Raw genomic sequence first — 27891 nt, forward strand, 5'->3', positions numbered from 1 at the left:
ATAAATTATTTTATTATATATATATATATATATATATATATATATATATATATATATATATATATATATATATATATATTATATATATATATATATATATATATATATATATATATATTTATATATATATATATATATATATATATATATATATATATATGCGTATATATATATATATATATGTATATATATATATATATATTTATAAGGAGTAGTTTAACGCTCTAGATTATACGTGTGGTGGATTGGGTTGCATAACGTTACCCTTATGATTTCGAATAAAAAACTACTATTAATAAATAAGTTGCTTTATTCAAGTTTACATTATACGTTCATATATCGACTTAATTATTTTTAAGGGTAGGTATGTTAAATAAAACAATGCATGTCCAATATATTATAATTAATACTAAAATAAATAACGAAAATATAAAACAGTCTTGAATATTGTTGTTATTTTGGTTAAATAAGTAGTTATATCACATAGGTTACGCATGTTAGCAATGGAGGAATTTTACATTCACAAGTTACGTTCATATTCCGTGGTACTTCAACTGTTTTTTCAAACATTTGTCCCATTCTGATCATCCGTTGTCCAAACAGACACATTTTATCTAAAATAAAAATCATTATTGAATATCTTATTGATTTTAAAGTTTAGTTTAGCTAAGTTACAATTTTTGTAACAAATTATCTATAGGGTTTTTTTTAAATAGTGGTATAACTGTATTGTGATGCTAATTGACTGCGATATACATTCTATATATTTTATTAACGTTATGGCTTAATAAGAGAACAATTGATGTAAAAACTGCGAAGAAAGGCAACTCAATATTCAACAACTTGATCCGTGCAGCATATTGGCTAGAAAATGTCTCAGTATGATCCCAAAAACTTGGAAAATCACCAAATGAAATAAAAACCTATAGACCTATCTCACGGTTACCAGTAATATCTGTGGTAATTAAAAGGTTGTGTTGAAAGGGATAAAACCTATTATAGAACCAATAAATCCAATAACTACAATCATTTTGGGTTATTCAACAAACCGACGATTGACGAGCTGCATAGAATAGCAGATGTAATTGGAAAAGCCTATGAAGGTAAAAGGGTATGTTTACAAATGTTCTTAGAAGTGGCACAAGCCTTAGACAAGGTATGAGCTTTTTCATGAGCTACAGAACATGTTACCGAAACACTGCACGGAGTTATTGAAATCTCACATCACAGGCAGAATGCGTAGAGTCCAGGAGCCTACTCTACAATAAAAGATGCTAAAGCAGGTGTACCACAAGGAAATACATTGGGGCCAATTATTTACCTAATTTACACATTCGACATACCACAATGGAAAATATCACGATGGCTATATTTGTTGATGTCACTTCGATTCTTACTGTCGAAAACAACAGCGAAGAAGCCACACAAACATTATAACAGTCAAGTGACAATATAAATAAAAAGACCTAGACTTGGAAAATAAAAATTAACGAAAGTAAATCTATACATGTGCAGTTCACGTATAATCAGATCGCACATACACCGATAAAATTAATAATAATATTATTCCATATAGCAACAACGCTAACAATCTCGGAATGAATATTGATGTAAATTTGGTTAAAACACAAATAAAAAAGAAAAAAAGTTGGAGTTCAAATATAGGAAAATGTATTGGTTAATTGGAATAAAATTATAATTCTCAATACATAATAAATTGCTATTATAAAAGCAATAATTAAAATCTAAATGGACATATGAAATTTAGTTATGGGCATGTTCCGCAAAATTAATATAGCACCCTTATACTAGAGGCCTGACTAACAGGTCATTGAAAAGTCTCCAGCCTACCATAGTAAAACACATTTTTTTGGTAAAATTAGTTTTTTTCATTCAACATAATTCCCTTCAAGGGTGATACTCCAACCTTTCGATACCATTTTTGTAGTACTATTTGTCCTTTGCTTCAAAATAGGCCTCAGTTTCGTCGATCACCTCTTCATTCGATGAACATTTCTTTATTTTGAGGTCTTCGAAGCCCAACTCATGGATTTTTAACACAGTGCATTGTCTTGGTGAAGCAGCACTTTCTTATTCTTCAAATGCGGCCCTTGTTCGGCGATTCCTTCTGGCGTTGTCCTTCAAAGGGACCAATGACGCTATGTAATAATCGCTGTTGATGGTCCTTCCTTTTCCAAGGTAGTCAATGAAAATTATTCCATGCGCATCCCAAAATATAGACGCCATAACCTTGCCAGCAGACTGTTGCGTTTTTCCACGCTTTGGAGCGGGTTCATCGCGTGCAGTCCACTCGGACGACTGCCGATTGGACATCGGAGTGAAATGATGGGGGCACGTTTCATCCGTTGTGACATATCGATGCAAAAACTCTGGTTTATTACGCTTGATCATCTTCAAACACTGCTCCGAATCATCAACTCGTCGTTGTATTTGGCCAAAGGTGAGCTCACGCGGCACCCACTTTGCACAGAGCTTTCTCATACCTAAATATTGGTGTTAATAGTTCATTTTATATCTTTAGAGTGTCTGCTATTTCATTCAATTTGAATTTATGGTCATTCAAAATCATTTTGTGGATTTTTAAAATGTTTTCGTCGGTAACAACCTCTTTTGGGCGTTCACTACATTCACCGTCTTCGGAGCCCATTTCACCACGTCTAAACTTAGCATACCAATCCTTGATGGTTGATTATATTAACATGCATGCATTATATCAACATTCGAAATTCCGTTTTATCAATTTTTTTCACAATAACAAAAGTTGTTTCACTCAAAATGCTATAATTTCCAAAATAATGATCCGACAGCTGTCAAATTTATACACACATCTATTGAGGGTTAGGGCTAACTAAATAACCTATGGATTTGATTGTAGTAGCGTCATCTATGTGTCAGGACGGGGACTATTCAATTGACCTGTTACTTACACCGATACCTTCAGATACCGACTGTCACTTAGGAAATCAAGAGAATCGCAAGGAAGTATTAGGAGTAACTCTATTCTCATATCCGTATTGAAATAGCACAACTCTTGGATAACATCACAATAGGATCAAAAAAATAGAACCATTTCATATGTTGTAGGGTAGGATAGTGTAGTGAGGTGCATTTAAGAGAAAAAACAGCAGTGTAAAGACATGCACATTATTAGAGGCTAAGATAGGGTTGATTGGCCCACCCCTGGATATATACCTAGATTTAAGTTATTGGAAAGATAAAGACTAGTAACAATGTAATAAATAAATTTAAGGAAAATGTATATATAATAGTTATCATAAGAAATATTTGATCTACTGGGCACACTGTTAAGCTACTTAGAGTAATAATTAAAAAAAGCTTGGTCACTCTTAATATTCACCTTACATATTCACCTGTACATATCTGTAAATGATGTGATCTCACGTTTTATATATAGAAATGATTCGCGATCATCTCCATAATGTTTTTTTTTATTAGTGCTTACCTGTTTTGGCACGTCCAATTATTTTCTCGTTACCATCACCTATGAAAAAAAAAAACAAACGGAGTTAATTGACCTTTTCATACACCAAACAAAAAGGAAAAAAAATCAGTTTTATTTTGTTCCATATTAAAGAATAATAATTACTACAAATCCAGCTGGTGGGGCAACAAAGAGGTTCGTTTTCTCGATACTTCCTTTTGTAATACAGAGGCGCGCATCTGTTTTGCAGCTTGTCCTGGTGTTTGATCTGCGCTCCGCAGGATCGCCTCCTGCAGAACGGTTTCTCCAATTTACCTTCGAACAATAATAACGGGGAATTTTTTTTTCTGATTCGATCGATTCTCCGATGATATTTCGGCGAAGAGAGAAAAAATGTTTACCTCTAAATCCGGCCTGGCAGACGCATCTCCAACAGGAATTTCTCGGCAGGAAATTTTCCCCTTCTTTGTATACTTTTCCATCGTAAACACAAGTCGTCGAATTTTCGTATGGAGCTGGAATTTAGGAAAAAAAACGTATTTTACAATTATGCAGAAAACCGTTTTTGATTTTACGCAATTTGAATGAAATATAAAGATAAAAAATAACATTATTTACTTATAATATATAACTTGTAACTTCATTCGTCATTCGATAAGTTTACAGTCTAACCAAAAACTTAATTTTTTTTTTAGGTATTGGACTTTATTTATCCATATAATACTGAACACTAGTTTAACTTTTCGATATGCGCTAAAAAAACATTGTGTCTTTTTTAAGTATTTTATTGAAGTATATCAGATATCGGTATATCGGTCAGTTGATCAGAAAATATTAAAAAATAGTTTGTAACGATATATAATTTGAATTTCGCGCGCTCTTGAAATGTTGGGAATAGCGTTGAGAAATTTTGGCCATATTGACTAAGTCGATGAGGATAACGTGGCGCCAGAAAGTAGCGTTTTAAAAATAACAACAGTGCAGATAAAATGTTGAATTTGCGTAATCAAAAGAAAAGAATCTTCAAAAGTTTTTCAACCTTGTGGCGTATATTAATGCTGTTAAATAAATTTAACAGGTCAATTGAAAAGTCCCCAGCTAGACATAGATGGCGCTACTAGAATTAAATCCATATGTTTTTTAGTTAACCCTAACCCTCAAAAGATACGTGTATATATTTGACAGCTGTCGAATCATTAGTTTGTGAATTATAACTTTTTAAGTGAAGCAACTTTTGTTAGTGTGAAAAAATGGATAAAAAGGAATTTTGCGTGTTGATAAAATATTGCTTTTTGAAGGGAAAAATACAGTTGAAGCAAAAACGTGGCTTGATGTCGAGTTTCCAGACACTGCCCAGGAAAATCAACCATGAAGGATTGGTATGCTAAGTTTAGACGTGGTGAAATGAGCACCGAAGACGGTGAACGCAGTGGACGCCCAAAAGAGGTTGAACCGATGAAATCGTTATTATGAATTACGAATATTTTGGTATGAGAAGGCTCTGTACAAATTGGGTGCTCTGCGAGCTCACTTTTGACCAAAAACAACGACGAATTGATGATTCGGAGCAGTGTTTGAAGATAATAAAGCGTAATAAACCCGAGTTTTTCCGTCGATATGTGACAATGGATGAAACATGGCTCCATCATTTCACTCCGAAGTCCAATAGACAGTCATCCAACTGCACACGATGAACCCGCTCCAAAGCGTGAGAAAACGCAACAGTCAGCTGGCAAGGTTATGGCGTCTGTATTTTGGGATGCGCATGGAATAATTTTCATTGACTACGTTGGAGAAGGAAGGACCATCAACAGCGACTATTACATAGCCTTATTGGACCGTTTGAAGGTCGAAATCGCCGAAAAACGGCCGCATTTGAAGAAAAAGAAAGTGATGCTTCATCGAGACAATGCACCGTGTCACAAGTCAGTGAAAACGATGGCAAAATCCATGAATTGGGCTTCAAGTTGCTTCCTCATCCACTGTATTCTCCTGACCTGCCTCCCAGCGACTATTTGCTGTTCTCAGATCTCAAAAGAATGCTAGCTGGGAAGAAATTTTCGTCGAATGAACAGGTGATCGCCGAAACTGAGGCCTATTGACCAAATTGAAGCAAAGGACAAATCGTACTACAAAAATGGTATCGAAAAGTTGGAGGGTCGCTATGATCAGTGTAAATATATCATACAAACTTTTACGCATTAAAACATACAAAATATTAGGACAAAAACGTAACAAAATTTGTGGGACTCCCCATGGATATAAAAATAATACTTAAGTAAACTTCTAATTGAACAAAGATAATTTAATTAATTTTGTCAATGTGAGCCCATTCTCTGCAACTGCACTCTTCTCCTGGGGACTGTCTGAATCGAACTCGGCGCACACTAGACAAAAACAAAAATAATCATCTTCAATGTCTGCAGGGAGGTGAGATTTTTGGATATTCTTCATATTCTTCTTGTTTACTTTTACATTTTTTTTAAATAGAGTTATTCCGAGTGATTCTGAGGAACTTCTAAAAATTGCTTTCATATAGTTTATTTCTTGGACTCTTCTATCCTCATGTTGGTTTTAGTTTTCTGTTTTTGTAATTTTTTCTGTCTTTTAAAATAGCACAACTTCCCTTTTTGTAGAAATATATTAATATTCAATGTAGCGAGACTATAATTAGAGGTAAAAAAATTAGAGGTCACTTGAATACGGCTCACTAGACCCCGTTTTTATTTCTGAAATGACCCCTTCCTCGAATTACTTTTAATATATGTTTTTTGAAATATTTTAGAGTCTCTTTTCATCATCTAGGGTTCATCTGGACTGGATCTATTGTTTAACGTGGGATACGAACAACGGTACACGGTGTTGACCCCAGAAGACATTGCTAATAGTTTATTTTTGAAGCTTAAGCCATTCCAGTATATAATACACTTAATTTATGGTTGTATGATGATATACGTCACAGAAAACTCTATTTTTTTAGCTTGCAGGCAAAGAAACCGCGATGTTAAAACACTTTTACGATATTCCAGTTTCAATCAATTTGTGTGGTAGCAATTTCCATTCATTTATAATATATCCATTGCATATAGACATCTGCAACTAGTTAATATAAGTGTATAAATCAACTACTGCTCTATTTGAAAGTTATTTGAGGATTTGAGTTGGGTTTTCGTCCAATAAGGATTGAAATTAATTGTCTTCGGGCTTCTTTGGTACTTTAGATTCTTCTTTGCCATTTATATTAAAATCGCCACTTTTAAATCATTAAAATCAAAACCAAAATTGGGATATGACGGAGCAACATCAGTGTAAGTTCCCCAAACTTTTATATGGGCCTCGGCAGTAGATTTCATTGTCTTCTTTCAGGCATCATTTTTAAGATTAAACAACAAAAGTAATGAATGTTGAAAATACAATTTCGAACGTTCCATGATTAGCATATACATACAATTTAATAACTCAATAATATATAAATTATTCTTCTTATTTTTAAAATAATACGCTTTGCCGCAAGTCGAAATATAATGATTAAATTGAACAAATTGCACCTCTAATTATTTTGTAATTCACTGTGTAGTCTACATTTGGCCGCTTGTGGCTTTTGGTTGGTTTAATATATTTTAAAGTCTCCTTTTTTATCTGGATTTTTCTGGACTGGACCTACAGTTTAACGTCGACTCCGAACCACGGTCCTCGGCATTAAGCCTACCGACTAGCGAGTGGCCAACTTAGGAATCGTCCCAGAAGACACTCTGACACCCAGCCTGGTTACAGACGTGACTGGGATCATTTTCTTCGTCGGATATTACACTCTTGCCTGGGAAAATCACAAATATTAAACAATAACAAACATACATTTACGACCACGCCTCAGCAGGATTCGAACCCGCGACTATCGCAACAGTAAGAGAACTGTCCTGTCGCCTTTACCACTACGCCAAACAACAAACCACTGTTGGTTAGTTTCAGAACTCAAAGAAACGCCTCAGAGAAAGATGTTTTTTAATGAAAAAGTAAAGAAAGAAACATATTATGGAAGGAAAGAGAGTTTGCCATATATAAAATGTTTAGTTTAGTCTTACATGAGTGCTTTGAGCTGAATTTTGCCCGAAAGTGTAAAATTTGTGTCAATTAATTTAAACTTACCACACATTTCTCTGATAGAACAACAGTCATCTAGAGAATACTTTCGGTAACAGCCAGGATATGGTTCCTTAACTCCCCATTCAGGACAGTCCACTGTTGCACATTTAAATTTTGTACTGAAAAGTAAACACTGGTTATAGAATATCAATTTACAATGAACGTTAATAAAATATTGATATAAATATATCGATTAGTTGTAAAATAACGGGAGTAGCTTGTACTTTTTATATGTTTCACATGAGAGTCATTTCGTTTTTTTACATGAAAGAGAACAAAAGTAAGTTTGAAATGATGACACGTTTTAATTTTTAGAAACATTTTTATTTTAACACTTAATTGTTAAGTAATTTTTAAGCATAATTTGGTTCTTGGCTATTAGTTATATTTGAGTCAAGGTTTCGAAAATTTTTTTCTATTTTAATTAATTTGAAAATACTTTACTGTTTAATAGGATAATTGTTTCTTAAAATAATTATTGTTATTTGCAGTTATGTGTTTTAATCAACATGTAATAATAATTTTGCTATAATTTAAAGTAAAAATAACGTATGAATGGTCAAAGATTACGTTGATCATTTATATAAATAGCTCGAACAATAAGTTTGATTTGAATCAACAATATACTAGTCTTTACTTCTATGGAATCACCATTATTTGAATAAACATATTGGAGATCGCCACGGCATGACCTCATCATAAAAAGTACAGAGTATACGAAAATATTAATAAAAATTATATTTTTTTAATAATACTTTCTTCTGGAGTCAATTCCAATTTGACAGCTTGGAGAAAATTATATTGTGAAAATTTATTTCAAATTTTATTTCAAATTTATTTCAAACAACTGAAAAAAAAATTACAAGTCTAAACTACATAACAGAAAAGCTCGACGATCTGACATTCTTCACTAAATTCTTCATTGTATTTTATTTATATTATTTAGAACGTAACTGTTCATGAACGAAAAAGTAACTTAAATTTTCGGATATTTAGTTACGAAAATAAACATGAGGGAGAAAACTCATTAGGCATTAATGAAGCTTCAAAAATGGCTTATTGCAGAGTGTTTTAATGGACCTAATTTCTTCTCCCTAAGGACTTCAATCTGTTTTTTAGAATTAACGCTGCATTACAATGAAAATGTTTTAAGCCAAAGTATATTAAATGTTAAGAAAAAAGTTTTCCGCGAAAATATGCAATATAATATATATTGCGATGAAGTAACATTTTCGGCACATCACATATCACGATGATAGTACAACGCGGGGAAAAGTGCCATACTATATAACTTTGCTCAAAGAAAAGATAAGTAAGTTCATGACATCCTGCAACATCTGATGCTAAATTATCCGCATATATAAACGGACATATTTTTTATATTTCAGAGTCTTCGTTTTATCAACTAAGGTTTGTCTGGACTGGTTTTACTGTTTAACGTGGGCTCTGAACCACGTTGCTCGTCATTAACCCAATCGACTGGCGAGTAACCAACTTAGAGATTATCCTTAAGGATAATCGACTATAGACTGTTTCAGTTACTGACTACTTTTTACTACCGACTGTTTCAGTCGCTATTTTCGATCCGATTGACTTTGTTACTATTTACTATCGACTGTTTCAGTCGTATACTCTTTGCTTGAGGAATCGGGCATTCGTTAAGCGATATAATTAGGTTTTTCTTATTTCATATAAATGTTTTTCAAATTACAATATTATCCGTTCTATTAAAACAAATAGCTTCAGGCATAATTCCTATAAATTTGTTTCAATTTAAAGATTTAAAGTAAATCATATTTATTTTCCATTACCTTGCTAACATTGTTAAACTCCTAATTTACCTAATTTACAGTTATTTGATTATTTAACTGTTTTAGTTGTTGAAATGACTTCAGACAGAGACATTTGTTGCTACAAGTGGACTTTTTATTCAGAGCTCTTTTCCCCAGCCCCACTCTACATAAAAAGAAATTTGAAAGATTTATTTCGCGGCTAAGAACGGGCCATCCACGAAGTTCTGCCATGTCAAAAGTATAAAAAGCGAGATAAGGATCCGTACGGGATTTTTTGCGGCTTTTTATCGTACTCTAATATCCAGAAGTTAACAGTCTCTCAAACTGCAATAAATATTCCTCGAGTTTAAGGAAAGTGATTTACGTCTCTCGCCCCCGGATTTGATTCCCACAACGTTTTCGGGAACGGGTGGGGTTACTAGGTCTAATTATAGTGAAGCGATTGCAAAGGAAGTGAATTTTTAACTGGTAAAATAATACAATTACAAGGGTAATTTTATGAAGGAATCGTTAAAAACTCCTTTAAAGTAAAATTGCGTCAAGATAATTCACAAAAATTGACAAAACATCACTAAAATCACTGATTGTTCTACGAATTATTCAAAATTTTAATTTACTGATTGATTAAGCGTCCTTTAAATTTTGGTTTTTTAACCTCAAAAATTATTTGGTGAAAAGCGATTTTCAACAAACGAAGAGGGTATAATAATACTTTTGGAGTTAATAAAATTGTACAGATAAAATATTGAAAATTAAAGTAAAATATTAGTTATGTTACAGTTAGTTTATATTTATGAACCTTATAAATCATTTAATTTTGCTATAGTAAATATCTAGATAATTCACTACAACTTCCTAAAATGTTTTAATATAATTATGAGTAACATGCAGTTATTAACTCCAATATATAAATAAGTGATAAAATGAATATGTAGGATAAGACGTCTGTTAACTTTTCTTTAACATACGCTATTGAAAATACATTTAGAAATATTTTAAAACAAATATTTCGTTTAACCTCAAATTTGTAGAACATTGTTGGCACAATGATTGGCACGAAATGGCACAATGATTAGTGTTTGAGATTTATATAAAAAAAATCGCTTGAAAAACCATGAAAAAACACTCGATTCGTATTTTGAATAAGTTCTCTTGAAATGAATTTCAACTAGGACAGTAATGATAAGTTTGGTATTTTCTCCAAGAGGCAAACTACTTTTTTATGTCGAAGCTATAGAATTTCGAGAAAAGTTTTATTGTTATAAAGTAAATCGGTATCTAATTATTGTAGAGATTTACAGCTACAACGAATTGTTGGAAATGATAACATATGTAGAAATGGGCTTAAACTCTTCAGAAATAAATATTTTAATCTTGAAAAATGAAAAAATCTATTGGCGGAGTTTATCAACGACCATGCCTCAGTAGGATTCGAATGTGCGATTATCGCAATAGTAGGAGGGCCATTTTGTCGCCTATGCCACTGCGTCAACCAAGCAGACTCAAAGTTGGTTGTATTAGTTGAATAAAAAAATTTTCAGTTAAGAGCTTCTATAGTCTTTTCAGTTTAAGTTTCGAAAGTTGATAAATTTAGTATCGAAGACAAAAAACCTAATGCTGCTATAAATTAAAATTAATACAAGAACGAATACGATCAAGTATCTTTACAACCTAAGAATGTTCGGTTACATCCTACAAAATTCGAGAACAATCTATATGGAACTGTTTAAATGAAAAATCCACCCACCATATTCACCGAATATTGCTTCTTCCGACTACTACTTGCTTTGGTCAATGATTCATTGTTTACTCCATTTCTTAGAAAAAAAGCAAAATATTTTTCATCACATAATAGTATAGCTAGCTAAATGATCATAGCCCGCTTTTATAATTTCCGACAAATATTTTGTATCATCCAGAATCAAATGGTAATATGGCCCTTATTAACTGAAAAAGTCTTCAGAAAGTCAAAAAGTGTTGAGCAACATTGGAAGTTGTAACATAGGAGACTGTAAACCATAATTGTACCGGCATATATACACAGAAACTGATGTATTACCATTTAAATTAACTTTTGAATAAAATCTGAGTTCAAAGAAAACAGTCAACAACATAAAGTATTGTATTACCAAATGAATTAAATTTTAGCTACATTTTTGTAAAGCAAAATGAAACGTAAAAGCTGGAAGGTGCTGGAAATACTTCAGCTCAAGTTCAAATTTAAATTCTTCTTTGATCGAATTGATACATAGGGTGTACATTAACAACAAAGAGTGTTACACACGTTCTGCACATTTAAATGCACAAACCGCTGATATTTATATGTCAAAATGAAGTAATTATTCTGAATAATACTTTCCATATCGTACTTTATCAATCACGACGAAGACGACAAAGTTTCTAAAAGCAGTTTGTAAAAGCTGCTGTAAAAATTAATTGGAGAACATTTTGTTGAACAAGCTTCAGCGACCTAAAAGGGATTATTGTTGTAAGAAAACCGTTGAAAGGAATGATTATTTCATTGCATTCCGATATTCAACTAAGCATTAGTACCTTTTATTATTATGATTATTTTAAAGGAATCGTCGCAGAATAAAGTATCTCTCTGCGAAGGTAAAAAATTAAATGAAACTATCTTTCTCTAAATATTTATCGAAATTCTAAATTTTCTTCAAAATTAAATTGAGTTTGAGAATGTTGCAAAGCTTCAGAGGAGACCTACTTGGTTGGTATTAATTTTACAAAAAAGAAACATCAAGAGCATCTTGTGCCCGATTATAATATGAGAGAGACGATTATGAAAAGTGTTATATTTTAAAGGGGAACGTAGAAATTACTGTTGATTAATTAACGTACATGTTTCCGTATAAAAGTTTATATTTTTAGGGGTTCTGAATAAGCAAACACATAATGTTCAAAAACTCAAAAATAAAAATTAGAATCTCCACGTGCAATAGCGCTAATATTTCTAGAACAATCAGTACGTCTGTGGGAATCGATTTCATCATAATAAACAGTCATCACTTACCATTTTTAACGCCTTTCAACCAATAAGGCGATCGATATTAAATTAAATATTCAAATAAAATATATATGAACAATTTCACCGTTTTTTGAACTCGAATATTATCAAACCGATTTGTTACGAAAGTTATTCCACCCTGTAGCCGGTCCACGAACTTAACCATTGTTGTTATTTAGCAGATATAGTAGGTTTTTTTCTGATCTATTTGATAACATCTAATTGGCGCGAAGTGACTTTCTTTCGACGGTCCACTTCTGTTACGTAACATTTAATTGGAACTGTTTTGGAAACACGTAATATCAATTGTGAAGATTAATTTAATAAAATGACGACGAGCATATATAAACAATTACTTCCAATTACTAATATTTAATTATTTTCTATAAAATAATATGTTATTTTAATATAAATAGAATATATTTTTCTGAAAACCTAGTGCATTTCTATATTGTAATTAATCTTTTTCTGTTTTTTTTTTACCGGAAAAGCTGAAAGTCAGCAAAGCCTAGGAGCAAATTAAAGAAAATTAAAGAATGTCCAGACCACCCTGAATTATTCTAAATGACGTCACTAATTTTGATAAACTTTTAGCGCCTAAAAAAATAACGGAATACTTAGATACCCTTAAACAGACAACAGCAAAAATCGCAAAAGTGATTGATAAGTTAAATCAAATTAGACTAAAATGTGTAAATGTTAAAAACATTCTAAGAAAAAGAGAGAAACAAAAACAATAAGGGAGACATAATAGTCTACAAGAAGTCTCTGCTTCTGTTTAAGCTATCATTTCAAGATGATACGGATACAAAGGCAAACATTGAAATAAAAATCTAAACCCTTAAAATCAAAGTTAATACTGCAATGTAAGCGACGTCAAATACATAGACACATACATATATTCTGCAGCAGAGAACGCTACCAACGACAAATATTTTGTATCATCCAGAATCAAACGGTAATATTGCCCCTATTAACTGAAAAAGTCTTCAGAAAGTCAAAAAGTGTTGAGCAACATTGGAAGTTGTAACATAGGAGACTGTAAACCATAATTGTACCGGAAAGGAAAACCATGTAGCAAGCTTTAGAGGGCCCATAGAGGGGAGCCAAAATATTACAAGAAATTACAAGGACAAGTAAAGTTATTCGATCTGAATCTGAGCAGAAAGAAATATAATAAAAGCAACAAAAAATATATAGCGATAAGAAGTGATCTATGTCCAAATTTTCAACTAAAATATGCAAAAAGAAGCAAGAAAATAAGATGCAACATAAGAAGAATTATTGTGATTTTTTACTTGAACTCCTTCACTTATCTTCACCATAACTTTATATATACTAATAGTAACAATATAATTTCTTTATTACTCGACGTATTTGTTAGGTTTATTTGCCACCTTCATGGCACTCCCACACAACTGTTTTCGATAATAAACATTCACTGCGCGTCTCGCAACTTAAGATCGACACCGCAATAATTCCATGGCTGGATAACGTCACGTTCCTAGGTATTCACTTCGACCGGCGGTTCGATTGGCATTCCCAAATCCAGAAAGCAATCCAAAAAGGTTCGGGGATAGCAAACCTGCTATCTTCTCTGATCTGCCCTTCTAGCAGACTTCCCATCTCCATCAAATGCTTATTTTACAATAGATTAATTCGGTCCGTACTGCTCTACGGACCCAATGTCTACTTCAAGTTTCTTACACCCAACCAGGTCAAACGGCTTCAAGTTTTCCTCAGGGAAACGTTAAGGGAAAAGGGATATTCCTCAGGAGAATATTAAACGCTCCATGGTTTGTCAGAAATAATCGAATTCATAGGGAAACTGACACTCCAGAAATCAAGCACTTCATATCTCAATCATTCCACAAACAACTCAGCTTAAGTTCTTCTGAAAACGCCCTTGTTCGCGAGCTGGTCGACATGCTGGGAGTTTAGCACCGCGTCACCGCCAAGCTCCCCCCTTTTTCAGGCTAAAACGACCTCATCCGTCGCTACAGTCATAACTTTTGCCCCATACAACAGTATCCAGTTGTGTGTTAGCTCAGGTTCGCGAATCAATGGAATCGCCGGGTCCTCGTGCCCAATAACGGCTGCCCGATCAGCGGGTGCCATATCCCCAAATTTAATGCAGTAGCAGTAGCGGTCAACAGGGGGTCAACTACGAGGCGGTTTCGGTTTAGTGTATTGGTAAGCCCAGAGCCAGTCCCATATAACCCGGTCCAACTTGTCACTCCAGGGCAAGTCTCCGCGACCAGGTATGCGTCATGCATTCCACCGCCTGGTTTTTAGGCCAGAACAAAAAAAAGATAATAAACATTTATAAGTAGTTATAAAAGACTTAGTTATGATAATTCGATTCATTGCTCCTTATATGTTAATGTCGGGTAACAAGTATAGTATAATTACAAACAGAAATTATATAAAAAACGAAATAATGTCGAAGTAAAATTGATAAATAAAAAAAATATATACAGAAAAATAAATATATAGAATCTAATAAATATTACTGTAGTGATGAAAGCTCAGCTCAAACTTTTAAAGTGCTTTCAAATAGATTAGTACATAATGAATCGACTTTTCCAGAGATTTGCATGAAATGTGAAAGATACAAATGGAAGAAACATTGGTAACATTACCAAATAAAAAAAAATTCAGTGGCGTGTTGTGTCTAGCGATAAGAAGCTAGTGAAATTAGATCTAATACGACACTACCAACAGTTGGGTTTTAGGAGTTTAGGAGAGCCATTTACAGCGGAATATTCATGGCTGTATATTCTTAGTCTATATATGGTGGGATCAGTAAGGTGTAGTGTATTGCAAGCTGCTAAAAATGAAATTGTTACTGTAAGTGTCCACCGACGTCAATTAAACAAATTGAATGACGTATTGTTGAAAGAAGATATAGAAAGATACACTATTCCATTTTGAATGTGACTTTTGTGGCAATCAGCATATTCACTAGAAATAGTAGCCTCTATAGTTTGCTGATTACCATTTGTTTAGATCGATGCAACATAAATTGGCTGACAAGCAGTTTCGAAATACTGGAGATGTACGAAAATAGGTCGATAATTGTATGGCTAGCTGTTAAAAGACAGGTTATCACACTGTAGTTAGAGAGACTGAAAAAAGTTGTAAATGCTAATGGTGATTATAGATTTTTTTATAAATAAATATAATAAAAATATATTTTTAAACATTCAAGAAAACACCTCTTATCTACACATTTCTGAAAAATGCTCTCTATTTATCTATTTGTTAAACTAGTAGTAGCAGCTAAATAAGCTAGTATTGAAATTAATTTAAATGAGTCTAAACACTCTATTATGGATTAAATTCTTCACGATTCTATAAAAAATCTTCATGCCGAAATGATTACCTATTGTTAGTTTTCGAATTAATAGATAATATGTTCTAAGAAACGAGATATATTGTGAAACTATTAATTTAGAAAATATCGAGCCTTTGGTATGCTATGATACCGTTATTACACAAAACAGGAAATAATGCAAAGCAGATAATTGGTTTGGTTTTCTACATTTCAGATTTTTTGCATTATTCAGAATGAATAATAGATAAACGTAAATATTAACAATAATTGTCTAGTATTTGATACAAATTCCCGTTACATATTTAATTTCAAATATTTATTAAAAAACTGATGCAAATTTAAGATATAGTTATGTTTCATTTGAATACTATTATTCCATATAAAATAATCTAAAATTTAAATGAGTCTAAACCATGAATGAGTCAAATATCTATAAAAACATTTCGTCTTGAATCGCTAGGCTCACTTTATTGTTTTTTTCTTAAAATTCTTGTTGAATATTCATGACTATAATTCATCGCGAAAATGCTAATCTACGATATATCTACTTATGATCATTTTTTTACTCAATTTGATTTGTATAAATTAATTAATCCGAGTTTATTTTTGTTTATATTATTTGAGCCTTCTTTTTTTTATATTTCCAAGTCTCCGTTTTACCAACGAAGGTTTATCTGGACTGGACCTACAGTTTAACGTGGGCTCCGTATTACGGTCCTCGGCATTAAGCCTACCGATTGGCGAACGACCAACTTAGAAATCACCCCAGAAGATATCCGGTCTTACTCAGCCTGGTTGATGATTGGGATCATTTCCCTTGTCGGATTTTGCACTCTTGCATAAGAACAATCACAAACATAAATTTACGATCATGCCCCAGCAGGATTCGAACCCACGACTATCGCAACAGTTGTCTTTACCACTGCACCAACCAAGCCGGCCCAGTCCAGTCCAGGCCAGTCTTCTTTTGAAATGTTGGTTTGAATAGATATATTTCAATAATTGATTTAACTAATGAAATAATCACTAGATGTACAATGTAGATATACAGTACTGGTCATATATGGGGAGACTAACAGTTATAATTTATTAAAATTAAAACACTACAAGTATTTTTAAGCTCTTTGAGAAATTGACGAACATGAAAATATGATGAAACGTAATATTAAAACATGATGAACTGAATAAGTGTTTGGAAAGTTCGACGAAATGTTGTTTTGACAGGAAAGGTAAATAATTCAAGAAATAAATAGAGAAGCGTTGAAATGGAAGTACAACCATTGAAGTACAGTATATTGATGAAGAAATTGTTATTAAAAAAAACTGAATTTTTGTTGATTATCTTTTTCTTTCAATATTATATCTAAAAATCATATTTCATATTATCATTTCTTTCTTATTAAAGAAACAGCAGAATGAATCACCCAATATAACCAATGAACCACACAATTTGTAACCAACTTCAGGTTGAAGTCTCATTTTTCAGTATATGTTATTTAGTCGAAGTATGAACAAAAATTCTTATTAGTTCGATGAAAAAGTTTAAATTTGTTTCGAGTCAATTGCGGTGAGTATTTTCTGCAATTTGAAGAAAATGGCAACTCTAACGCCGTGTGAAGATTATGGCAAGTTCCATCAATGTCAACATGTCAATACTGATTCCGACGTTTTAGCAGTGGTGATTCTGACATCGAAGACAAAGAGCATTCTGGACAGGCAAAAAACAGGGATTGATCACAAAAATGAAAACAGGGATCTAAATACATTATTCGGTGAAACCATCAATGGGGATTGCTATCGATCGCAACTGATCCGACTACTGAGCGAAGAACGGTGGGAATAAGAGCAAAGACATAACAAAACTGTTCTTCAGCATGGCACTACTGAAGCATTAGTTGCAAAACCGGTCGAAAGATACATGGAAACATTAAAATGTTCGCCGTATTTTTTAGACCTTGCTTCTTCTGATTAATTATTCAAAAATTGCCTGAAAAAAGTAGCGGCTTTCGATAGACAATACTTTAAATAAAATAAAGTGTACCGATTTTTCACAATAAAGTTTTAAATTAAAACATATCCTTTAAAATTAATTTATGGGGCATATATTATATTCATATCTAACATTAGTTGACATTTATTATGCATTTTTGCTCTATTTCGTATATATAACTTAAATATAGTAAATGTACTGTTTGCATATCTATTGAAATAGAAAAAGACAAAATCCTTTTGTGTTTTTCTTTCGAAATAAAGTTCTGAAATTATAAAACCTTATACTATACAACTGTTAAAAATGTGTTGTGTAAATAAATCTAATACTGATTCATTAATATTATATATCCGAAAATTTTATATATTAATTTTTGTATCTTTGCTTTTCTTTCTCACAATGAAACAGTTTCACAATACTATTTTTTGAATATAAAAGATATATTTTCTATATATCGTAATTAAATAAAGTTAATTTCAATATCAAAATATATCTGTTTTTGAAAATGCATATTCTTATACCTGTCCATGTATTTGGATAGTTTTTGCACTCTATATTTGTAATATTATTGTATACTTTAACTGATGTAAATGTGTTGTATATTGAATATCTGTAAACAAACCTTAAATAGCCTAAGAGGCTGATGGATCTGTAATATACAGATAAATAAATAAATAAATAAATAAAATACATATTGATTAATTAGTTAATATTTTTTCTTGCATTATTTAAAATTTATGAAACCATAAATTATGTTATATAATTGCAATATCACCATTAGCATTTAATAATAATAAAAGTGTCCAAGTAATACCAATAAATGATATCGAAAATTACAAAAATAGTTAACAGTGTTGTGATTACATAACTTACGTATCGTTGTTGCTCTGACACGAACATCCCAAGTCACACAGACCGGCCGTCAGCCTCGAATCTACCATATCCTTCAACTTATACGTTTTCCCCTTTAAAAAGCAGTTTTGCGATGATTTTTTCAACCCCAAACAGTCGAATTTGGTCGGGCATTTCCCGAGCGTCTGGCTGTAGTAAACCGAATTGTCGAATGCCGGCTTGCATCCCATGTCTTCGTAAAGCAACGTGCCAAACAAGTCGCAATTATCCGCCGCTAAAAACATCAATTGCGTTAAATAATGGGAGATCGCTCTTTCGAACCGACTTGTCTTCCAAACGTACCAACTAAATTGCAGGCGAGTATCGTGAGGGTTGCGGTTAACAGTCCGCTCCGTGTCTTGCCCATCGTGTAGAACCGCCGGTATTAACACACTAACACGGTATGAAGGTACCGCCATGATCAGCTTTCAGAAAATTCATATTTTGTGCTTTGAGGTGTATGAATAAGACGCAGAAAGCATATAGATCCATCGAGACAATAACGGAAGGAGTTAACAAAATACAGACTTAACTGGTTAGTCCAAGTAGCCCACAAAATATATAGTCTATCCAAAATAGCACTGAACTCCCATCATATTAATTTATGACGTAAAAACGGCCCAATGTTGCCGCATTTAACGTTGATATTTTACGCATTTTATTTCAGGAGTTATGTTATTTTATTTACGTTGATCATTTTTCTAAAACATCTGAAGTTTAATCCTAATTAATAATTGTACATTCAAGTAATGTATTTTATTTTCATTAGAAAACATATTTACGTTTTTATATTTAGTTCTTGTTTCCTTGGTTGGTGTGTTTTCATGTCAAATCATTCTAACATCACTGTATTAGTTTCTTCTGTTAGTACCTTGGTACATTTTTCTTGATAAATTTATATATAATCGCTGAATTTGCACTACAATACGATTTTCTGCACTTTAGAATAACTAAAATTATAGCATATAAATTATATACTCACCTTTGGTTGTTTCCACTCTCATCGCTTTACCTTAGTATTGTCAGCATTGAATCATAATCAACGAAAGTTAAATTCACTCACTGTCAGATTCTGGCCCACTATTCACGTAAATAATTAAGTTCTTAATTTCCAATATAACACTAGTTCATAATTCCACCATTTGCCAATGCCTTCTTCTGTGTGATGGAGTTCATCCAAACCGAAGGGTGTTATTGTATAGAGCGTATAACTTTTCACATATCCAAACGATTCTTGCCCGTATATCTTTTTTGGCCTGCATGGCCTACTGTAGTAATTCCTTGCAACATTCCATAATAACTCAATTTGAATGAATCTGTAGTGATAGATAGAATGACATTACACTCTGTGGCCATATTATTCAGCTATCTAATTCATCAGAAGTAAATTACATAAAACACAATTAAACATTTCATTTATATTTACCAACTGACAGTTTGAAATACTTCTTAATAATTCTTTAAGAAAATTGGTTTCTTCAAAATTTAATTTATGTTTTACAAGCCAATCCTTAATTACAGCATTTGCCGATCAGTTGTTGAGATCTTTTTGTTTAATGTATGAAGAACAATATATCTGTAAGGAATTATTAAGAATATTATATTACATATATGTAGTATATGTTTTATATGTTTAAAAGTTTATCTTTTCGATCAACTTTACACCCACAAGGGATGACTTATAGCCCAAGAAGAGCTGCACATCCCTAAGTTTTTTATGTATACTTATCCATATTAACAGATATCTTTGAAATAATTATATTAAATTAACCGTTTCATATTCACAGTTTTTATACATTTCGCTTTATACTTTTTGTAATTTCTTTTTGGTGAATCCAAAATTATATTGTTTTTCTTTAATTGGGCAGTATCCATGCTATAAAATATTCAGTGCAGCTGCAATATAATAAAATACACAAAATACATAATTATTTTAGCACAGTCATGTTAGTATTATATAACCTTTTAAAATAATTTCAAAACATTTATTTGGGAGTCTCAACCTCACGCATTATATTTTGCTTCACTTGTTCACTCATTTGTTTCAGGAAGTAAACACTCAACTACCGCTCCAACTGAGTCGAGCTCGATGGACGCAGCATCCGTTAGGTCGGATTTTTTCTTGTCGTGATTTTTCGACCTCAATGCGCATATATCGCTACGTATGGAGTAATTAGCAGGTAACTGTTCTGTGCGAAGGTCAGGCAATGTCATTAACACACGTTTGGGTGGCTGTATTATTTGTTTTGATGAGGGCTTATGTGACAAATTGAATTTGGCGATATCGAAATTGTTTTTTCATCGATGACGGCGTCGCCAACTGTTAATCTTCATCGTTTGGCCCGATGCCGCGACGTTTGACATATATAGGAATTACTGGGTGGTCAATAGGCAATTGGTATTTGTTACGCGTTAATTTATACATGCGAACAAGGGAAAATAGCAAGGTAACATATAATAAATAAAATATCAGGAGTTATTGACATTTAAAGGCTTGCAATTCAATGCCTTGTTATCATAATTAGTAGCGTATTGTAAAAAACCTTTAATTATTTTTTTCAAAATACCAGTGGCAATAAATTAATGATTTTGTAAAATTAAAATTAACCTACTTTAAATATGCTTGTCACTAATGTCAAGCAGAAGAAATTGATATAATAACAATGCTTCCACATAACAGGTCAATTGAAAAGTCCCCAGCCTACCATAGTTTTCTTATTCAACATAATTCCCTTCAAAAGTGATACACTGATTATAGAGACCCTCCAACTTTTCGATACCTCTTTTGTAGTACAATTTGTCCTTTGCTTCAAAATAGGCCTCAGTTTCAGCGATCACCTCTGAGATGAGGAAGCAATTCGAAGCCCAATTCATGAATTATTGACACGATCTTCTTGAAGCAGCACTTTCTTTTTCTTAATGCGGCCGTTTTTCGGCTATTTCATCTTTCAAGCGGTCCAATAACGCTATGTAATAGTCGCTGTTGATGGTCTTTTCTTTTTCAAGGTGGTCAATGAAAATTATTCCAAGCGCATCCCGAAATACAGACGCCATAACTTTACCAGCCGACTGTTACGTCTTCCCACACTTTGGAGCGGGTTAATCGTGTGAAATCCATTCGGATGACTGTCGATTGGACTTTGGAGTGAAATGATGGGGACATGTTTCATCCATTGTCACATATCGACGTAAAAACTTGGGATTATTACGCTTGATCGTCTTCAAATAGTCAAACGTCAAAAGTGAGCTCGCGGGATACCCGATTTACACAGAGCTTTCTCATACCCAAATATTCGTGAATGATATGATGTACACGTTTAGTTGATATCTTTGGAGTGTCTGATTTTTCATTCAGTTTCAATTTACGGTGATTCAAAATGATTTTGTGGATTTTTATAATGTTTTCGTCGGTAACAACCTCTTTTGGGCGTCCACTGCGCTCACCGTCTTCGGTAATCATTTCACTACATGTAAACTTAGCATACCAATCCTTGATGGTTCATTATCCTGGGGCGGTGTTCAGAAACTCGGTATTAAGCCAAGTTTTTGCTTTAACTGTATTTTTTCCCTTCAAAAAGCAATATTTTATCAACACGCGAAATTCCTTTTTATCAATTTTTTTTTGACAATAACAAAAGTTGCTTCATTCAAAATGCTATATTTTACAAACTAATGATGCGACAGCTGTCAAATGTGTAGACGTATCTTTTGAGGATTAGGACTAACTAAAAAATACCTGGACTTAATTCTAGTAGCGCCATCTATGTGTCACACCGGGGACATTTCAACTGACTTGTTATATAAGTTATAGAATATGAAAGAGATTAGAAATAAAAATATTATTAGTATACTTTACTTTAACAACAGTTTTATTTAAATTTAGAGGAGGCCACTTGGCGAATGGCGATACAAAACGACATTGAGGATTTTTATTTACTAGAAGACAGACCAAACCCCTCTCGAGTGTTCATCATTTAGGTAGTCTTATACTTCTTCTTGCTTGAAACAGATGGTCCTTGCATATGACCGTGACGCTGCATATAATTGTTGTAAAATTGCTTTTGAGTATCGATTCTACCTTCGTTCGATAGTTTACCTTTGAAAATCTTGGAAATGCCACTGTTTCGACCCAAATTTCCATGGAAACGAATTGATATCCAAGTTTTGGTGATCCTAGATTCCAATAGTTTACGGCTGAGATATTGAGTCACCCTTCCGATCCGCCTTTAATGGCTGTACGTCGAACTGCAAGCTTCTGTCCAAAGTCCAGCAGACTATGCTAATTGACAGCGTCCTCAGTCCGTCTTTGGTGCCTTTACACAGTAAACTGTGATGTATTTAAAACTACCTTGAGTTTTTATTTTATTATAGAGCAAAATTTGACCCTATGTCACTGTATTTAGAGTTTTACCCTATGTCTGCATCTTCTGACTACCGTTTGTTTCCGTCCTTGCACAATTTTCTTAATAGAGCTGATTTTAATGACGGTATTAGTAGTTTTACTAGAAAAGCGACAAAGAATTAATAAAAATATTTAAAAAAAGTTTATGCTTACAAAAAAATCTTCTTTTTCTTGTCTAATAGGCAAAGAGATTATTCTAGTGAACTGTTTCTTTGTTAAAGTTATACACTAGCATTGAGATTTATGAAAACGACTATCCTCTGCTTAATTTGTTACTCTTGCTATGTAATGAATGATGTTTCAATCGTTACTATTTTCAATATTTTCGAATGAGTGTTATAAAGTGGTATCGCTTCATTAGAGATACAGTATGAAACATCAATAATGGTACGCAACATTTTATTTTAAACTGTTAGTTACACTAGGCTTGTTAGCTTTAGCTCCATAGTTGGATTCCGTATTACCAAACAGCTTGCTTCCTTCGTACAGAAACACGTTTTTATCCAATGATAACTTGGATTTGCGCCCATTCAAGTTGTTTTTCCTTTTGCAAGTAACTGTTTCCAAGTTAGACTTCGGTCTAGATCCATGTTAATATATTTAGCATCCTCTGTCTATCTAGAAGAGTTGGCAATTTTTTATAGTCACTGTTCATGTGCTTCTGCGCAGAGGAAATATTACATTTCTAGGTTATCATATCATAGATTTTGTTCCATTTGTTTTGATTTGCAATGTTTTCAGCCACAGTTGTATATTATTCACGTGTGTTTGAAGTTTTTTGATGCTGTTATTAAGTTTCTGAAGCTTTGGCCATAGTTTTCAACATTGGTAGACAAGCTGTATATAGGAGTTACAATATCAGATTCAGTGGACTGCCTTGTGGAACTCCGGAATATATTGAACGGGCTTGAGTGTGTTTGTCCTCTTATTTTGTGGTCAAGGGTTTATTTGTGAGATAAGACTTTAGTAACTGAAAGTGAAGATGAAAGACAGGTTTCTTTAATTTAACTTGCAACTCTCTTTGTCCTACTTAAACACCATATTCATATAGAGATTATATTGAAATATGTTTAAATCAAGTTAATGCACCATATATACATAAAGACATGAGATTGAAACATTTTTAGAGAAAGTCCATAAACCATATTTACACAAAGACTTCATATGATCTAATTTTATTTACAAAAAGTCAAGAATCCATTTTTGTATATATCATTCATCTATCTGAAATCTTCATCTTGCGGACCATCGTAGTTTTCACCTGTAAGAAGTCAATACATCATTATTTTAACAATACAATAATTTATTTACCTATGCTCTATTATAAAAATATATTATTTTCCTTTCCTTGTTTGTTTTACTTGAGAGTAGTAGTCATAAAATCATTAGAGTGTCATTGATGATTAATTTTAAGTTTTGTTCATTCGATTCATTTCAATGCTTACTGGTAAATCTGATCTTTTCAAACTATCGTTCTCCACTATTCTTGTATCCTCCAAAATCCTATCTATCTTTTTTTTATTTTTCTAACTTAATTTTCATCAGCCTTGCCTCAACAACAGCTAGCAATACTTCACCTATAAAAAAAATTAAATCATTACTAAAATATATCATGATGGCGAAATAAATGTCTAATATTTACCAGTTACTGCAATTTTGCTACGATAGACAAACCCCAGTAATGAATCGACTACTGAGCTGATTAGCTTTTGGTATACATAATTACAATAAAATGTGTATAAAAGTTAATAATCACCTTTAATATTGCTTCTAGTACCCTTTGCAATGCTTATATTTGAACTAAGAAAATAATTTTTTTCTTTCTTCTTGAAATCTCTAGATATATCGGAGTGAAATTTTGGCACATGTTGACTTCTAATTTTGATGTCTTTAAAATTGTTTTGTTGCAAAATTGGCAGTTAATATTTTAACTAATGATGCCACAAAACAATAACAAAGTTGATGCTTTAACTGCTTACTTAAAATGGTTAAAATGGATATTTCAACTTTATAAAACTCAACCTTACATTCCATACTTACCTTTGTTCGTCCATATTATAAAATTAGGGTATGAATACTAAGAATAACACAACAATTTAATTATTATTGTTATAAACTTATTAATGCATCACAAAACCTAATTTATTTTAGATTATTTGTTTTACTCGATCCAACTCCATCAACGGTTACGGTGTTGGTCGAGAGGGAGAGGGCGCAATATAGTGTTCTAATATCTGGCAACCCAGTGACGATTATCTGGGAATTACTGAAGGATACTTTGGTTTAGACGACGTTTCCACTTTATTTATATAACGTCAACAAATACCGATCACCACTGTTTCATTTCATTTTACCTCCATTCACCTAGGCATAAAATTAAAATATAAAATTGTATACAACGTTTTTTCTGTGAGTTTTTTCCATATTTTAATTATTATTCTGCTATTCGATCTCTTGAGTTCTAAATGGTGTAACTAACCCGATTTTGTTCAACGTCCTTAGAAGATAGATTGAGTTATGATTTCATTCTTGTCTTTCAAGCTAAGACTAATATTATATCTTAAAATCGTTTTAACAGACATTAATAAAAAAAACCTTGGAGGCATCAATAGTTTCTATTAAGTATTAAACTTTTCACGACTCTCCTGGATATTATCCATCGCGTAATTCCAAAACTATCAATCTTGAGGCAGCGAACGCCATAATAAACTAGTGGATATAGAAAACCTTTTAACGCGTATGCCGGAACAATACATCGGCCCCATCGGACCTCATACGCGACGTCCGAACTGATATTAACCGACTGGAATTTGACAGCGACCGACCGAGTTTTAACCCGAAATGAGGATTAATGAAAAACAGACCTACCCCACGCACACCACAAATCAACGGTCGGATTTATTAGCTTTGTACGCTGGAAAGGGCGCGTTTTTGAAGGATATATCAGTGCTTTTTAATACTCTAGATTAATAGTTGGTTATTTATCGTTTATTATATTTTTAGATTATTATTAGTATATATTCTGTTAAAAAAGTACCTGAAACTGTCATTTAAAAACCTACTTAATGGGTGTCACAAAACATAGAAATTTAACAGATAAAAATAATAGCGCGATATGTTTTTTTTGGGTAAGCAAAATTTTAACAGGGAAATACTACTAAAGTTTATTTTCAAATAATAAAATAAAAAGACAGAATTTTCAGTCAAAACTTCTCGCCAGAAACCCTTATTGAGTTTTCTCTCTGTTACTCTATGATTTGATATTTGATCATCATATGCAAAATCCTTTTTTAGTCATATAATCTATAATTCTAATATTGTAATATTTTTAATGGTACATACCATTGAAAATAATGCAATAAAGTTAGTGAGTCTCTAATATTATCATTTACTGCATTCCATTAACAAATATAATTGTATCATTAATATTAAATGAATGCTCTAAAGTATTAAATTTTTATGGTACATACAATTTAAACTAGTCCTATCATAACAACTAAAATAAGGTTGAAATGTCACTCAATTGTTGATGAACTCTCAAAAATAATTACAAAGGATTTTCCAAAAATATTAAGAAAATTTTCAAAAATTCTATTCTCTATTTGATTTCCGACCCCATCAACAAGATGAACTGAATACAATATTAATAGATAAAAATAGTCAGTTTTACAAAGGGCAAAGGGTACAAAAGACATAGAAACAACTTTCCTTTGAACTTTGGGCACATATTGTAGTGATATCTTCAGAAAGACGTAATGCAAGACAAGAAAAATTATATAAGACAAGAGAAATTAGTAATGGATAAACTGGTGCGTTCCGAAAGGGAGGTCTTACCGCACTTGTTCAGACCGATGGAATATGGTTTGTAGAAAATGATGGAAAATATTTTAATTAATATATATTGTACCAACGCTTTGCAACCTCTTTAAAGAGAAAACATGTTCTATAATATCTATAATATAATATATTCACAAACATATATATTTAGAGACACTAAGGTGACTAAGGTTAAAAAAATAAATACGATATGTCATTGTATATTTTAACATTGATATTATCTATTTTAAAAGTATTTTATACTTAGAATATATGGGTGGTGTCAAGGAATAATTCAGATAAGGTTTGTCTATTAATTTATTTATAGAAAGTATCAATATACTACATATACTACTAAAATAACATATTTAATAAACAGAATGGGTATTTTCCACGGTTAATTAAGAAATCAATTGTTACGTAGGAAAAAAAAACAATAAAAAATCTATCTAATATAATGATTGTTAAGAATGTTAAAAATGTAGTACTAATATCGGAAAATCAAACTAAGCTAAGTATATTGGGATATAAAGAAAATAATATTACCAATTAGGAATAAAACATTAAACAAGTTAAATATTGCCATTACAAAAGCAGATGATCAAAGCCAATCTCGGTATATTAATATATGTTCCATATAAAAAATTTAACCTTAACACTTGTAAGCTTCTCCTATATTTTTTATGATATATTTTGTATGGATAGATGCCTATACGTTTGTTACTTCAGGCAGCAACAGCGCTTATGAGCTACGTTCGACATAAAACAAACAAACAAAACGAGGTGTGTCGCTTAAATCGGTTGTAAAATCGCCACAATAGCATATAACGAGTAAAATATGATAGTCAGGTAACACGCCTTAATAAAACAGACAATTGGAAGAAACAAGAGATCATTCAAAATTATAACGGATTTAAAGATCTTTATAAGTCTAAAATTTAGGTTACCATCATTAGTCGGTATTTTAACATTCAAAAAGAATCTGAAGGAACGATACAATCAGATGATCCTAGGTCATGGCTGTATGAAGAATG

General features: G+C 32.3%; 2 protein-coding genes across 2 annotated transcripts in view; one reads left to right on the plus strand and one right to left on the minus strand.

The window, feature by feature from the left end:
* The window catches only part of dgo (ankyrin repeat domain containing protein 6 diego), a 322131-nt gene that overhangs the window by 239313 nt on the left and 54927 nt on the right, over positions 1-27891 (plus strand). The gene's annotated exons all lie outside the window — the stretch shown is intronic.
* On the minus strand, positions 389-19104 carry LOC143202291 (uncharacterized). Its single transcript, XM_076413714.1, has 7 exons — positions 18943-19104; positions 18622-18874; positions 7610-7725; positions 3865-3978; positions 3629-3778; positions 3485-3523; positions 389-614 (listed from the first exon to the last, which is right to left on the minus strand). The coding sequence occupies exons 1-7, from the start codon at positions 19004-19006 to the stop codon at positions 475-477; spliced, it is 876 nt and encodes a 291-aa protein (XP_076269829.1). The 5' UTR covers positions 19007-19104; the 3' UTR covers positions 389-474.

The sequence above is a fragment of the Rhynchophorus ferrugineus genome, unplaced genomic scaffold (genome assembly GCF_030347505.1).
Source record: "Rhynchophorus ferrugineus isolate W39M unplaced genomic scaffold, kcgeb_rfMv2 rfM1, whole genome shotgun sequence".
In the NCBI taxonomy this organism is placed as follows: Eukaryota; Metazoa; Arthropoda; class Insecta; order Coleoptera; family Curculionidae; genus Rhynchophorus; species Rhynchophorus ferrugineus.